General features: G+C 39.9%; 1 protein-coding gene across 1 annotated transcript in view; it reads left to right on the top strand.

The window, feature by feature from the left end:
* The first annotated feature begins 454 nt into the window (after positions 1-454).
* Positions 455-16,158, top strand: part of AIDA (axin interactor, dorsalization associated) — a 37,193-nt gene continuing 21,489 nt past the window's right edge. Inside the window, exons 1-4 of the mRNA XM_082702286.1 lie at positions 455-575; positions 8,233-8,302; positions 14,849-14,902; positions 15,538-15,592. Of these exons, the coding sequence (XP_082558412.1) occupies positions 466-575; positions 8,233-8,302; positions 14,849-14,902; positions 15,538-15,592 (289 nt within the window). The 5' untranslated portion in view covers positions 455-465. The remainder of the gene's footprint in view (positions 576-8,232; positions 8,303-14,848; positions 14,903-15,537; positions 15,593-16,158) is intronic.

The following is a 16,158-nucleotide window of genomic DNA, read 5'->3' as shown; positions in this document are numbered from 1 at the left end:
GACAGCTACCGAGGCGGCAGTGCGCGCCGCTTTGGGGCGGAGGCTCCGCGTGTTGCGGCCCCGTCGGAACGCTCCGTTCCTCAGCCCTGTCCTAGCTACTTTTCCCCAGTCTTTGATCGTGAGCTGCCCTCTCTTTTCCTGAGAGGAAGAGAGAACGCGGCGGGGACTCCCAAGCCGAGGAAGAAGGCCGCAATAGCAATGGCGGCCCTCGCCGGCAGCGGGGCGGCCTCAACCTAACGCGGGGCGGGGCCTCAGGGGCGGAGCCTCGGCAGGGCGGCCGCTTCAGAGCCGCAAAGTTTGGCTGTGGCGGCAAATGGGCTTGGGCGGCTCCTCGGCGGGTGGCGGTGGTGGCCGTAGCGGTTCCTCCTGGCCCTGTTAATGTCGGGGCCAGGCCCGGGGAGGATGGCGCGCTAGAGCCCGGCCTCGCTGGGGTAGGGGCGGGAGGGGACGGGGTGGGCCCCGGCCATGTCGGAGGTGACCCGGAGTCTGCTGCAGCGCTGGGGCGCCAGTTTTCGGAGAGGCGCCGACTTCGACTCTTGGGGCCAGCTGGTGGAGGCGATAGACGAGTATCAGATGTGAGTGACTAACCGCGGGAGCGGGCCAGCCGGGCTCCGGTCGGCCGCCTCCCCCTTTCTTCTGTCCGTGTCTCTTATCGTGTCCCAGGGTGGGGCCCCCGAAGGCACGGGGGCTGGGATCGCGCCGGCCCCGGACGGGCTGCCCAGGACACTGCCGCCCGCTCGCTGGGCTTTCGCGCCCCTCTCCCCGTCCGCCGCCCCGGGGTCCGTTCCATTCAACAGGTAGCCCCCCTCTCCGGGGGCGCCCGCGCTGCCCCTGTCGTTCCCGTCCCCCGCTCTGCGGTCGGAGCCCTTCCCTCCTCTCCCTCGCCTCTCTCAGGTCGCGGCCGCTCAGCTTCTCTTCTAGAATCTCCGAGGGATACTCGTGTGTTCCCCGCCCACGTTCCAGGGATGAGTGGCCTTGCTCGCGGCGGTGCCTTCCTCCTCCCCCGTGTAGGACAGGAGGGAACTGGTGGCGCTCGAGGGGAGGGGGCGCCCCCAGGAAGCAGCGGGGACCGGGGCGCCTCACCCGCCCAGGAGAGGGTCCCCTCTGGCGCCCCTTCTCCACCCCTCTTTCGGAGGAGCCGTGTTTTCACAATGCACCTCGATTCCGTTTCGGTTTCTGGGACTGTTATTTGCTTGGCTGTGGGAGTCCCACCCACCCCCTCGCTCGCTTGCTTTGGGTGGAGTCCGCGCAGGATGTGAACCGAAGAGAGCGAACTGAATTAATGGACCGCGCACGGGAGCCACCACTCCCTCTCTGGGTCCCTCCTCCTTGTCCTGTGTCGAATGTATAGCCGCTGGGTACTTTGTGAGGACCCGTTTCTTTGATCTTTGACCCGAAGTCCAATCTCTTATAACCTTTCTGGCAACCCCCCCCCCAAAAAAAAACTTAAGGGGGGCTTTTTAAGTTAAAAGACAAGATTTACGCCTATATAAAACCTTGCTGGGGCAGCGGGGTGGCTCAGTGGATTAAGCCTCTGCCTTCGGCTCAGGTCATGATCTCGGGGTCCTGGGATCGAGCCCCACATCAGGCTCTCTGCTCAACAGGGGGCCTGCTTCCCCCTTCCCCCTCTGCCTGCCTTTCTGCCTACTTGTGATCTGTCAAATAAAGAAATAAAATCTTTAAAAAAAATAAATAAAACCTTGCTTAATTTCTTGCACCTTTTACTGAAAAATTAGAACTGTCTGCTAAAATGCTATTGTTTGCAAACGGTTGGCATGAATTACTTCTTGGTTAAAAGCTAGTTATTGTTTGAGGTGTTAACGGAGTATGAGAAAAATCACCCCCCCCCCCCCCCCCCCCGTCATTGAGTGTTGGGAACTTTAAATTCTATTTCCTTTCCGTACAATAGTCTCTTGTTTTTATCTGACCATTAAGATAATTCAAATGTGCAGATGTTTTAGACCCCCAAGGTACTGACTTGTAGTTTCAAAGAGCCCTGAAAACAACCGTGCTCTGGGCCCTGTTGCCAAGTATAACAAGTACTAGCTCTGTCTTGTATCTTCGCTTGATTTCACCCACTCCTGCAACTACTTAGTTGAGAACATTACTCTCATTTTACAAAATGAGGAAGCTGAAGCTCAGGTTAAACAAATTAACAGGGGGGTCATAAAGCTACTGCTGAAATCTGATTTTTTTTTTTTTTTCTAACTCCCAAATCCTGACTGCTGTACTACATAGTGCTTAGCACGCTTTATTTAACATGCCTGGTGTATGTGAGTTGGACAAATGAGGTTTCCCTCGTTACCAGGGAACATGTATTATCCTTACCGTAGCTAGTGAGCACCTGTGTATACTCATTCTGCGGCTTCACTAGAATCACTTCCCCTGAAATGTAAAGCTACCTTCACTTGTCATACGGCGGGACTTAGCAGCTGTTGGCACTCAGCAGCGGACTTCACAATGGAAAGTGAAGAATACCGTGTCCAATTGAAATTACAAAGGAAAATTGAGTATGCAAGCTGTTGAGCTGGAATTTCTAGAAACATCTCAATGAGAGTAATAGCCACATACAAATCCATTGTTGGGCCACGGTACTAACCTTTGAACTTCATGATTCAGAGAAGTTCTCAAAAGAACTGCCAGTGTAGGAGGAGTAACGATTGGCTAAGATTTTGTAAATACATAGGCTACATATCAAATGAGGTTGAATTTAAAATTAATATGTTAAAAAAATGAAGACAAATTGTCCTTTTTATTTCAGTTATCTGGGAGGAAATGTTGCAGAAAAGAAGACCATTTGGGGGCCGCTAAATACTAGAAAAAAGAATGGACAGCATTTAGTGATTGGATGTTGAGAATGAATGAGGAAGAGTCTAGGATAATTGGCATTTCTGGTTGGGCAGCAGGGACTTTATGGTCTTGCAACACAGAGGGAATTTATGGGAGTGGAGATGTTGGGGAGGAAAGAAACATGTTTGTACCATCATGATGTAAGAATACTATTGCTTAAACAATGTTTTCTTTCAGTGACAAGAGCAGGAGATGTAAAGATGTATAAGATTTGATTCCTACCTTCAAAACCCTGAGAGACTAATGGAGGATTTTAAAGTAAATGGGTTTTGTTATTACGGAAGTAGAAAAAGAGTATGTGCTACCACACTGCTTGCTGTTTCCAGGAGCATGCTTCTGCCTTAGGGCTTTTGTACTTTTTCTGGAACATTCTCTCATTATCTGCTTAGGTCCTTGGTCACCTCCTTCAGGTCTTTGTTCAGATATTATCTTAGTAAGTTCCTCTCTGGCCACCTTATTTAAAATAGTGAAACCTGTTATCCACCCCAACCCCCTCTACCTCGTCTTCCACATCCTAACCATCCCCCCGCCAATCCTTAATTTTTTTCATAGAATTTATCACAATCTAAAATACAATATATTTTACTTATTCATTTGGTCTATTGTCTCTCTTCCCACTTGAATGTAAACTCTAAGAGGGTAGAGTCGGAGGTGTTTTCTTATTCTGACTATATACATCTTGTCCTAGGGAAGCTAGGCTGTTATTAAATAATTGTTTACTTAGAAACTATATGTTGTATTCTTTTGAATGAATATGGATTCAGAAGTATGCCGTGGGAGCATTGAGTTGATATTAAAGTGCTGTTGGAAGATTTAAACAAATATGTGAGAATTAGAATCGCTAGCCAAGATATACCTGGTCACTTAAAAATAATTCCATGAAGCAGGCCAGCTCTTTCAGCAGCCTGGGGATACATGACCCCAGACTTCCATTAGAAGGGCATGGACTGTGTTGCTCAGAATCAGGTGTTTTGCAGGATCAGTGCTGAGGTATTAATCTGGCACACGGATGTTTAGTCAATATTTGTTTGAAGACTGAATAATCCTTGCTTTAATCACCTTTATTAATGCCTTCAACAGTGCTACTCAGAGTGGGTCTACAGAGGGGTGCTGGTCTGCAGTGAGGTAAAGGAATTGAGATTGAAGATTTAGAAACTTAATAGCAATTGGACATCTTAAGAGTTTTTATATTTTAGAGAAGTATTAGCTGGGAACAGATTGGGGAAAGAAACTAGTCCTTCACTACAGGTAGTTTGAGAAGCACTAATTTTTGTTGTGGATTGTTATGGGGTTTCCTTCAGTCACTTGTTTATGTGTTCCAAGTATGTTTTCAGCTCCCTCTTGAGAGTAGTGCTGTTTGACCTGGAGGCATCCCTGTGAGAAGAGACTCTTCTCTAGAGAATATTTGAGAGGCTTCTCGCCTTTCCCAGTAGAATGTGAACTCTTTGAGCTGCTCATCTAATGTCCAGATCATGTGCATTTTCCCTCAGTGGCCAAAATCATGTCTCACTTTGTCTTAAAATGGTGCAGTCATTTATGGATTTAGAAAATTTTTTTACACAGGCCTTTAAAAAAGTTTTTAAAAATAGTATAACTTATATACCATGGAATTCACCCATTTTTATGTACAGTCCAGTTAATTTTTAGTAGCTTTACCAAGTTGTACAACCATCACTATAATCAAATTTTATGACATTTCCATCACCCCACAAAAGCTCCTTTGAGCCCATTTGCAATCACTCCATATTCCTGCTCCAGCACTAGGCAACCACTAATCTATATTCTGTCTCTTAAGATCTTGTCTCTTCTGGATATTTCATGTAAATTGAGTTGTATAAATTGTGGTCTTTGGTACGTGGCTTCTTTGATTTAGCCTAATGTGTTTGAGGTTCATCCATGTTGAACGTATATCAGTACGTTGGTTCTCCTTTTTTACTATTATCAGTAATGTTGTTGTGAACATTCACATGTCTTTGTGAGCACATATATTTTCATTCTTTTTGGGTAGATACCAAAGAGTGGGATTTCTGGTTAACGTAAATTTATGTGTACTTTTTGAAGGAAACTGCCATATTGTCCAGACTGACTATACAGTTTTACATTTCTCCCAGCAGCGTATCAGAGTTACTGTTCTCCAAATTGCTGGCGTTTGTCACTGGCTATCTAGCCATTCTAGTAGGTGTATAAGGTACTTCACTGTAGTTTTAATTTGCCTTTCTCTTATGACTGATGATGCCCAGCATCCTTTCTTAGGCTTATCTTCCCTCTGTAAATCTAGTTCGGGAAATGTCTATTCAAATTTTTGCCTATTTTTTAATTGAGTTGTTTCTCTTTTATCTCTTGAGTTTATAAGGGTTCCTTATGTATTCTGGGTATAGGTTCTTTATCAGTTACATGATTTGCAAATATTTCCTCCCAGTCTGTTGCCTAATTTTTAAAAGCAAGATTCTGTTTGAATTTAACATCCTTGCCTGCTGACTATTATTAGCATTTGAGCAGTTAAGAGCTACCCTCTTTCTTCCAAGAGTGACCCTGCTTAAGTTAACAGTCACTATTAGCATACGGTATGTAGAACTATTCCAATAAAGAAACTGTGCCACATTATAACTTCCCTGATATTGGAGATATATAGTTGACATCATTAAATAGAGACTATAATTCCTAAAAGAGAACTTCATATAAGTGGTAGGCCAGCAAGAATTAGAAATCAAGTGCAGAGCAAGGACAAGGATAATGGCTGTTTCTGTTTTTGTGTTTTCTTCTGTGTAGAATCCACGAAGAGAGGGTCTCTACATGACATCACAGGATAATATTACGGGGGTTCTACCTTTGAGGTACAATAAATAAATGGATAGAAGCAGTTTAAGTAACATAATGGAGTGATTCTTGGCAAATGTCAATAATTTTTGGTAGGAGTTAGATCGGATGGATGCCATCAAATATAATGAACTTTACACCTGAACTCTGAAGACATGATTGCATAGAATAGAACTCTCATCTAAGAAATTTTTTTGGAAACTCAGTGAACTGTTTTGCAGTGGGCTTGGTAGGAAATCTAATGCTTGCTACTCTTTGCACTCTTGGTTTTATTCCCCACCCAGAATGGTATAGTATGCTTGAGAATTACGATTTTTAACTTTTTTGCCAGTTACAAAGTGTTTCACCAAAGAATCTCTCGATTTCTAAAATTTCTAAAAATTGAGATAAATATCACATAAGATCTCTCATTGTAAAGTTGTACCATTTGGTGACTCTAGTATATTCCCAGAGCCTTCAGTGGCTCTGCATGGTTATGAAGCCGTCACCACCCTCTCATCTCAGAACATTTCCATCACCCTCAAACCCCATACCTGCTATCAGTCGCTCTCAATTCCTTCCTTACCCCAGCCCCTGGCAACCGCAAATCTGCTGTCTCTGGGGACTTACCCATTCTGGACATTTTGTGTAAATGGAATCATATGTGATTTTCTTTTTTTTTTTTTTTTTGCATCTGGCTTCTTTCATTTAGCATAATGTTTTTGTGGTTCATCTGTGTTGTAGCATGTTTCAATCTTCATTCCTCTTGCCACCAAATCGTATTTCGTTGAGTGGATACACTACATTTTGTTGATTCATTCTGCGGGTTGATAGACATTATGGGTGTTTCCAGTTTGAGAGTCCGTGTGTAGGTTTTTTTGTGTGAGCATGTTTTCAATTCTTGGACTATACCTAGAATTTTGAAATTGCTGGGTTTTATGTATGGTAACTCTATGTTTAACTTTTGAGGAACTGCCAAACTGTTTTCCACAGCGACTGCATCATTTTACATTCCTACCAGCACTGTATGAAGGTTCCAGATTTTCCATATCTTTGCCAACACCATTGTTTTTTTTTTCTCTCTTTTTAGAAATTGTACCCATCCTAGTGGATATGAGGTGGTATCTCATTGCGGTTTTGATTTGTATTTTGTATTTCGTTGTATTTTGTATTTGTATTTGATTTGTATTTCCCTAATGACTAATGATATGATATTCATGTGCGTATTGACCATTTTTGTATCTTCTTTGGAAAAATGTTCAGGGGGCACCTGTGTAGTTTAGTCGGTTAAGTGTCTGACTCTTGGTTTGGCTCAGGGCATGATCTCAGGGTCATGAGATCGAGCACGGAGTCAGGCTGTACGCTCAGAGGGGAGTCCGCTTCTCCCTGTGCCTCTCCCTAGCTCGCGCTTTCTCAGTCTCTCTCATTCTCTCTAAAATAAATAAATAAATCTTTTTTTTTTTTTAAAGTTCAAATTCTTTTTCCATTTTTAAATTAAATTACTTGTCCTTTTATTGTTTCATTGTAAGAGTCAGTCTTTTAGTTTTTATTGTCTCAGAAAGAGCTTTGGGGGTGCCTGAGTGGGTCAGTCAGTTAAGTGTCTGCCTTCAGCTCAGGTCAGGATACCAGGGTCCTGGGATAGAGTCCCGGCATTGGACTCCTTGCCTGCTGGGGAACCTGCTTCTCCCTCTGCCCCTCCCCTTGCTTGTACATGCATGCTCTCGCTTTCTCTCTCTCTGTCAAAACAAATAAATAAAATCTTTTTTTAAAAGAGAGAGAGGGAGAGAGAGCAAGCTTTGGATCCTTACTGTTGAGTTTGGACTAGTAACACAGATCCATCCTTGAAAACTTATCCAAGGCCTAGCTGCTATTTTTAAGAATGATAATTGGACAAACAATGATTTTCATGTCTGATTGGTGGAAGATTTTCTTTATTTTTCATGAAAAATATTTTGAAAAGCATAATTTAATAGACTTATCATTTTGTCATGGCTGTTATTTGGACTAATCTTATCAGCAAATTAATGATAGACTGATAAAGTGTCTCTGGCTGGTACTATGACTGGTGCTCACTGGAAGTGTCTAAGCAAAATCTGGACAACTGCTTATTGGCTTGTTAAAGAAGAAATTCATGCATACTGAAGAAAGTTGGATTAGTTGCCACTTGAGATTCTTTCCAGCTCTAAGATTCTGTTTTTACTGCCTAGAGCTGAAATTTGTCCCAGTGCAATGGTATAAAAAGTATTATATCTTTTTTTTTTAGATCTTATTTATTTATTTGACAAAGAGAAAGAGGCAGGGAGAGAGGGAACACAAGCGGGGGAGTGTGAGACGGAGAAACAGGCTTCCCACCAAGCAGGGAGCTTGATGCGGGGCTGAACCACCCAGGCGCCCCAAAAGTACTATATCTTATTTTCATTTTTGTTGTATAGAGTTTGATTCTAAAGATAATGTAGATTTAGACTTTGAAAGCACAGCAACATATTATTGTACTTCATTGTCTCTTTTAAAAGATTTAAATTATTTCATTATTGAGATAGTTTGCTTTCCTTCAATTCTGAAGAATGTATTGTTTTCTTCTTACAGATTAGCAAGACATCTACAAAAAGAGGCCCAAGCTCAACACAATAATTCGGAATTCACAGAAGAACAGAAGGTACTATAAAATAATCTCTACATATTATCAGATTCCAAATGAAAAAGATTCTGTCTTTCAAGCCATTAAGCAAAACCAACAGAAACTTATACTTAAGTACAAAAAATGGCATTATTATGCTTTGGGGAACATAGAGTGATCGCTGAGGTAACACATGATTTACCAGTTAGTGACTTTCTCACTTGATGAATTTCTCGATTCAGCCATTCAGACTTAAACTTCAGTGGAGGCTATCTACACTCTTTGGGAGAGGGGTAGATTCCAGAGGCTCAAGTTTGACTGTGAGTAATTCTGTCCAACTTCAATACTTTTTTAACTCTGAATTTTCTTAACACCTCTTCTTCCTCTCAAAACAAACACAAAGCTAAGGGAAAAAAAAAAAAATCCCCCCAAATCCATCACTGAAAAAAAATTGATAATAAAATAATAATTTTTAAAAAATAGTTCAAGTCAGGAATTTGGCATAAGAATCCATCAGCAAAATAAATGCATAAAGTTGCAAGATGTCTCAGTGGTTCCTTTGAATTAAGATTTTAACATGTTGGAGTCGGTGCCCTGGACTTTTAGAGATTATAAAAAGTGGGATACTTTAAGAAGCTTTGCTTTCAGAGAGTGAGAAGAAACAGGAAGAAGCAAGTCCCATTTTTTCCTGGCTCAGAGTATCTAGTGTTAAGTCAAATTTTAATCTTGTAGATAATGAAAAAAATTACTGTTGTCAGTTTTTCCATCTCTTAAGAAAAGACACTGAAAACTGTAGTGACTTAATTTGTTTTTATTAATCCTTTTTCTGTACAAGGAGTGGGAGTGGTTTTCTGTGTGCGTTTTAAGAAAGTCTAAAATTTATTTCAGTCCTTTTCCTATATTCATTTGACTCTTACGTATAGGCGTTTGAACAGATAAAAACACCAAAGATTAGGGTTAGGGTATTTCTTACATAAGTCAGTATATTTGCATCTTAAAACTACTTAGTATCTACATCACCTATACTTTTCTTTTGTATTTAGAAAACACGTTATTCCAATTTACTGGTGCATTTTTCTTTTTTCCTTTACAGTTGTTAATGTATGCAGTAGATTTAGGAAACTTAGGTTTAATTGTTACAGAGGAAATGATTTGTTTGCTTAAGGAAAGGAACAAAGACTATATGCTTTATCTCCTCTATAAAATATGTAAACTCTAGAAATTGATTAGAAAGTGATCTGCTGGGACGCCTGGGTGGCTCAGTTGGTTAAGCGGCTGCCTTTGGCTCAGGTCATGATCCCAGCCTCCTGGGATCGAGTCCCACATCTGGGCTCCTTGCTCAGCAGGGAGCGTGCTTCTCCCTCTGCCTCTGCCTGCCACTCTCTCTGCCTGTGCTCACTCTCTCTGTCAAATAAATAAATAAAATCTTTAAAAAACAAAAAGTGATCAGCTGACATCACAAAATTAATTTCAAACAATCTCAAATATTTGAGTATGCAAATTAATAACTGACAAACTTATGAATATGGGAACAGATGAAAGCCTAGGGGATTTTTTTAAAGTTTCATGATCCCACCTCCCCCAATACTTGAATCACCTGTTTGCCTGGTGTTACTTCCATGCTTTGTCATCAGTACCTTAAGACCTCTGAGCCACGTGACCTCAAATAGTAGGTGAGTTCACTTGAAACAAAGCAAAATTTTTTAAATGCTGTCAAGAAATGAGCTTTGTCGTACAATGATTAAACTAACAAGAAAAAATAAACTTTTTCTTAGTTTTCTTTAACTTTCTAAGTCTGAAGCAACCTGATGTTTGATAATGTTCTTTATTCTTTAATTTATAACTTCCTCAGCAGCCACTGATGCTGCCTTGTTTTTAGTTTATACAGACCCACGGATCTTATACCCCATAAGGCCTGGGGAGCATGACCTAGGGGAAAAGCCTGAGATCTGGAGTCAGACGACTTGGTCTTGAATCGGGGCTCTGTCCCCCGGCCCTAATTTCCTTACATATGAAATGAGGGATTAGATAACCCTACATGATCTTCACTCTATCTTCTAATGACTTATACCTTTGAAGTTTTCTGTACCTCTTCCTTTCCTGGAGGCCTGATTTTGGAGGTATTTCTTATTTATAATACCTGCGTAGGGGGCATTTGTGGCTCCTGCTTGTGACTAGAGAGAGAGCTTGTGCCTGCCTATTCCTTGAGCTTGGAGAAGGACCCCCAAATCATTCCGTACTACATTAGGAACATAAGGCAAGTTAAATGCATTTACAAATTTAATTTTCTTTAAAAATGCAGGTGAAACATTCACAATGGGCCAAAAAACTCATACTGACCTATAGACCTTATTTTTGAATATCACACAAGGAAAAAGTTAGAGGCTCCAAGTTAATGATTAGGAAACAAAGATTTCCCAGATGATTTGGGGGAAAACTGCCTCTGAAAAATGAATAGATGTTATTTGAACAGAGAGTCTGTGATTTGTCAGGGCTTTTAATATGCTAATGTATATGTTGAATTTTTTTTAAAAGACTTTGGTAATGGAGTGTTTCTTAGATTTGTTTGCTTTTGGAGGCTCCCCCCTCCCCTTATAGAACACTTCATTGGGTCTAATGTTCTGAAGAACATGTTATAGGAGATTTCGAAACCAACTGTTAGGTCTGCAAAATTAATCGAATGCCAGACCTGGCACATTAGCCAAAGGCCAAAGAAGAAGAAACCCAATTGCGTTTTCCTCAAAAACGGGGAAGATGCAGAATATACGTTATATTATTCTCAGCAAAATTGTTCTTTATGTTTTCTATTTTGAATTATATTTTTTATGCTTTTTGCTATTCTCACTGTTTTTACAGCAGTGACAAATCTTAGAATTATGCTAACCATTCATAGTTTCTGGGACTACAAAAAATTTTTCTAAAAAACAACCAATATTTCTTTATGAGACTTTTTACTGTCTGGCTCACAATAAGCTTTTTAAAAAATAGTTGATGAATAAATGCTTTGTTGGCGCTTAGGTTATTGATATGTATCCATATAAATTATTTAAGATCAAAGAAATATTAATTTTTGAGAAAATAGTATATGTATCTTGGTATTTATTTTAAATCTAAACTCTAGAGCAGAACTACTGATCTCTTTAAACTTTATTAATTAGTGATTTTAATCTTCATGTGGATTTGCTATTCATAATATTCTCAAAGATTTCTGGTGGAAAGTGAGAAAGTTTAGGATTCCTGTTTGATCCTCCCTCACAATTCGTTGACTTAGCTTCCATTTCAACCCTCAATAGTTTTGTCATTATAACAACTGAGTTTAGTGGCCAAAGAATAGCTGCCAAAAGCTTTCATTCCATTAAATTCCCTACTTCGGTGTCGTAGATTTTCTCATGTAAGTTTCTGGGCAGAATAGAACATCCTGTCTCATGATGCTTAGAAAGTTTTTCCCTGTTTTGAATCGAATTTGTAGTAATGAGAGTTCCAGCACTAAGGGCTTGTTTCCTATTTCATAGGGTCCCCCTTCCCCCTTCCCACCGATCCCCCGCCTGCCCCTTTTCCTCCCACCCAGCCTCCCTCTGGCTGGAGGGTAGACGACTGGCTGTTTAAATAAAAAAATCAGGTCTGGACGGAGACTGCTCTACTTCATGTGTATTTTTTAGACTTCTTTTTCCATATGTAAATTGAATAAGTTTAAGCAAAATTAACTCGGCTCTTTGTCTGTTTTTATGCCATCTTCTCCTTACCTGCTCTTCTTACTAATTTCCCTACCATTGACAAAATAGCCAATATCCTGAAAACGAGGACATTTTCCATTTCTGTACCATATTAAGCATGAGCAGTTAATTTGAATGAGGCGCTAATAATTTAAATCTTTTAAAACTAAGCTTCATTTACCTTCAGTGCTTAGTCTTAATGTACATTAGTTAATAGTACTTATATGGGGACATAAGTGACCTTGTGCTGCTTCATCGTTTTTCCTGACCATTTGTTTCTAAGAAAGGTGACACGGTTACAGTAGCAAGCACTTGATTTTGACATCAATAAATGCTACATGTTTTAAAAGTCATTGCTGCAGCTGAAAATGATAGTGCTTTGCTCCGTTTTTAATACTGATGTTGGGTGTGGTCCCTTAAAGTAGTTATGAATAAGGCCTGTTGGTATTTTGCCACGGTTCAGTAGATTCTGTGTAAAGAGCTGTTGGTTTTGCTAAACTTGCAGAAACGTTTAAATTTAAAATAGGTTATTAGCGGAATTGTAATTGTTCAACTGCATTTTACCTTAAATGTTAACAGCCTCAAATCAAATGGATTTTAAACCAAATGGAAGAAAGGGAGTTAACTAATATTTCTAAAGACCCATTCATTGATACATCTCACTTAATACAGAATCTTTCCTCAAAAGCATTTTTAAAAAAACCTAAAAAGTATGGCCAAATGATATTAACACAAATATATCGCTTTATTGTACATACGACTATTATGTGTCTAGAAGACATGGATGTCTAGTGCAAGTTGCTTAGCCTCTCTTCAGTTTTCACACCAATAAAATGATAGTCTCTAACTCAGGGTTATAATGAGGATTACATGAATTAATGCTTATAAATCCCTTAGGAGAACTTGAGTACTCAATAGCTGTTAGCCACTACTCTATTATTATATGTATTTTTATGTTTTTATACATATATACAAATAAAACATTAATTTTATTTATACATACTTAAATCACCTAGTTTTGTCAGAGTTGAGTGGTATGTTTAAACAACAGTGAGATATTAGATTTGATGTAGAAAAGACTATTGCTGGTTCCTGTGCATTAGCTGTTTGAGAGAGAAAATAAATATGAGATATCTTGAGTCCTTTTGAAGTTATGAAATTTAAATGTAATCTTTAAATGTAAGATTTCATAATAAAGTTGGGTATTTTCTAAATAGTGATATTGGGCTTAAAAGAAAATTTTTAAAGGTTGTGGAGATAGTTGGAGTGTTACTTGTTCCTTGGTCAAGGGTCCTGGGTTGCTCAGGAAAGGTGGGAGTCGGCTATACCAGCTGTTGGTTGTCGATAAGGTGATTGCGTAGGGCCCACTCGCCTGAGTACCAGGGGCCAGGACAGTACCTGCTGCACCTCTGTGCTCCTCATTTATCTGATAAAGCAAGTGGAAATCCAATTTAATAATAATAATAAACTTTAGCAAGTGATCAGTACATGTAGAAAAAAGATTTCATTTTTTTCCCAAGAGTGTTTCTGTGGTGAAGGCATCACAAATATTGTACATAAATACTTCACTTTTATGGTCTGGATATATTCTTAAAAAAAGCATAAGAAATACCCTTTTCTGGAAGGACTTAAAAATGTCATTGGGCCTAATTCAGCTGCCTGCTCTTGTCGAAGTTTCTTCTGTGGGGCCTCCTCTTTACTTCCGCTCCAGTCAGTCATGTTCTTGTTCTGATTCATGGGTACCTGGACAGCCGGAGTAGCCTGACCGCTCTTGCCTGTGGTCTCTTCCCATTTCTCCCCCAGCCTATGGGGGTCGTTGCCCTAATCGTCTTCCTAAAGGTCAAATCTGATCGTCATTCTTTTTCTATTCAAAAACTTCTGTGCGATTTATTGCTGAAGTTATAACCGATTCCTCAGCTAGTCATGGAAGGTTCCCTTCAGAAAGACCCCTGCTGTCCCCGGCGCGCGCATGCACGCCTTCTCTCTCTCTCTCTCTCTCTCTCTCTCTCTCTCTCTCTCGCGCGCGCACACACACACACACACACACACACACACACAATCACTCCCTCAGTCACTCTTCACTTTCAAACCTATATCCCTCTACTTTCAGGATAACTGCACCGTGACAGTTTTCCAAACTCTTCCATTTTATCAATCCTCCCCGGCACCGGGGCTCGAGTTCTAACGCAGAATCTTGCACTCTTTCTTCAGAACGTATGTAGTGCTTCACTTCGCTAAAGCTTATAAGAATCAAGTATCTCTTCTTTATATAACAGTGATTTTGTAGAGTCTCATGTCACATAATAGAACTTGAGCTTGTTAAAAGCAAGGACTATACCCTATCATTTATACTCCTCTTATAGCTCATCTAAGGCAGGAAAGCTATAAAGCTCGCCACCATTCATCACAAGTATTGATTTTGCTGCATATTACCTACATAATCAAGTCAAGATTGGACTTATATCAAAATTAAATGATACCATTTCGCTAGCTTTCAGATATTTTAAATTTTAAATCTTTTAATGAATTTCAGACCTAATGGAGATAAAGAGAAGACAAAACTTGGGGTGGGGGGAGATGTTGAAAGTCCTTTTCATTGCCCTTTAAATAAATCTAAAGCTGTCATCAAAGCAAACTTGATTTAAAATTGGTCACGGTACCTTTAGGTCAGGAGAGAAGATAGACTCACATTCTCTCCTTTATCCTAGCCCTTTTCCCGTTTCTCTTCTCTAAAATCTGCAAGATGCTACACAGAAGTAAAATTTAACTTGAAAAAAAGTATAGCTCCCTAACTAATAAAAACTAACACCGTGGTTTTAACAATTACCAATTACAGTATATTCAGTATTTATGCTTTTTCTTTTTCCTACAGAAAACCATAGGCAAAATTGCAACATGCCTGGAATTACGAAGTGCAGCTTTACAGGTAAACACCGTTTTTTTCCTGCTTTCTAATGTGAGAAAAATACATTATGAACTTTTCTAATAAACCTTAAGCATTAATGTTAAAATGTCTCAATACTTTGACACAAAGTATTGTCTCAGAAGCTATATCTAGCAATAGGAATTCATGGGTTAAACTCCTATTAAAAGATTTAGTTCATATTTAATAAACTGTAGACAGAAAAGATATAACTTCAGTTTTTTGTTATTTTTAGCTCAAATGTGCTAAAATATAAAAACAAAAACCAGTTTGGGACTTTTCATTTTCTTTTCCTTTTTTTTTTTTTTTTTTTTTTTAAAGAAGATTTTATTTATTTGTCAGAGAGAGAGATCACAAGAAGGGGAACAGCAGGCAGAGGGAGAAGCAGGCCCCCTGCTGAGCAGGTAGCCCGATGTGGGGCTCCAGGTCCCTGGGATCACGACCTGTGCCGAAGGCAAATGCTTACCCAGCTGAGCCACCCAGGCGTCCCGGGACTTTCCCTTTTCTACTTTGAGAGCATGAAATGGATTCCTTCATTTTGTGCACTTTTTGAATATTTAGTTCTTGCCACTTAAAAGACATAGGGTATCATGAAATCTTTGTAATAAAAAGATGTAATATGCATATTTCAAATTCAGTCCACACAGTCTCAAGAAGAATTTAAACTGGAGGACCTGAAGAAGCTAGAACCAAGTAAGTTTTATGGTTTTGTGGGACTCCTTTAGAAAACTACTTCTCCGTTGTAGATATTACGATTATTTAGCATAGATGTTTATTCATTTCTGTTCCTACCTAGTCCTCTGTGATATTTTGTGCTTTTATAATTCCTGTAATATTTATAGTAATTATTATTCTGTTTACCATTATAGAATATGAAAAATTGATTCCAGGTTCTACCTCATTCCTATATTTTAGCCTTTGTTTTAATCACTTTATTAAAGACTGTAATGACTTTGGTAAACAGTTGCAGTAGCGTTCACTGGAGAGTATAGTTATAGGTAACTGAGGCCCATTTATACTCTGTGTCCTGGAACACGACCGTCCAGCTATTCGTGGTGCTCTGCAAAAGATTTCCTTGTTGTCCCCATTTTCCTGTCCCGTCTTGAGAGCTTTTCTGAAGTAAACAGTTGCTTCAAATGTTCTGGTGGTTAGGATGTGCCAAATAAGATTTTCTTGTTGGTTCGCATGAATGTTCTGTCAGAGGAATGTTTTCTTATCGATCTTATGAATGTTCTCTTTGCAAAGTGGGCAGAGGCACA

Source organism: Mustela nivalis (genome assembly GCF_964662115.1).
Source record: "Mustela nivalis genome assembly, chromosome: 16".
NCBI classification, from domain to species: Eukaryota; Metazoa; Chordata; class Mammalia; order Carnivora; family Mustelidae; genus Mustela; species Mustela nivalis.
This window is presented reverse-complemented; position numbering and strand designations above follow the sequence as displayed.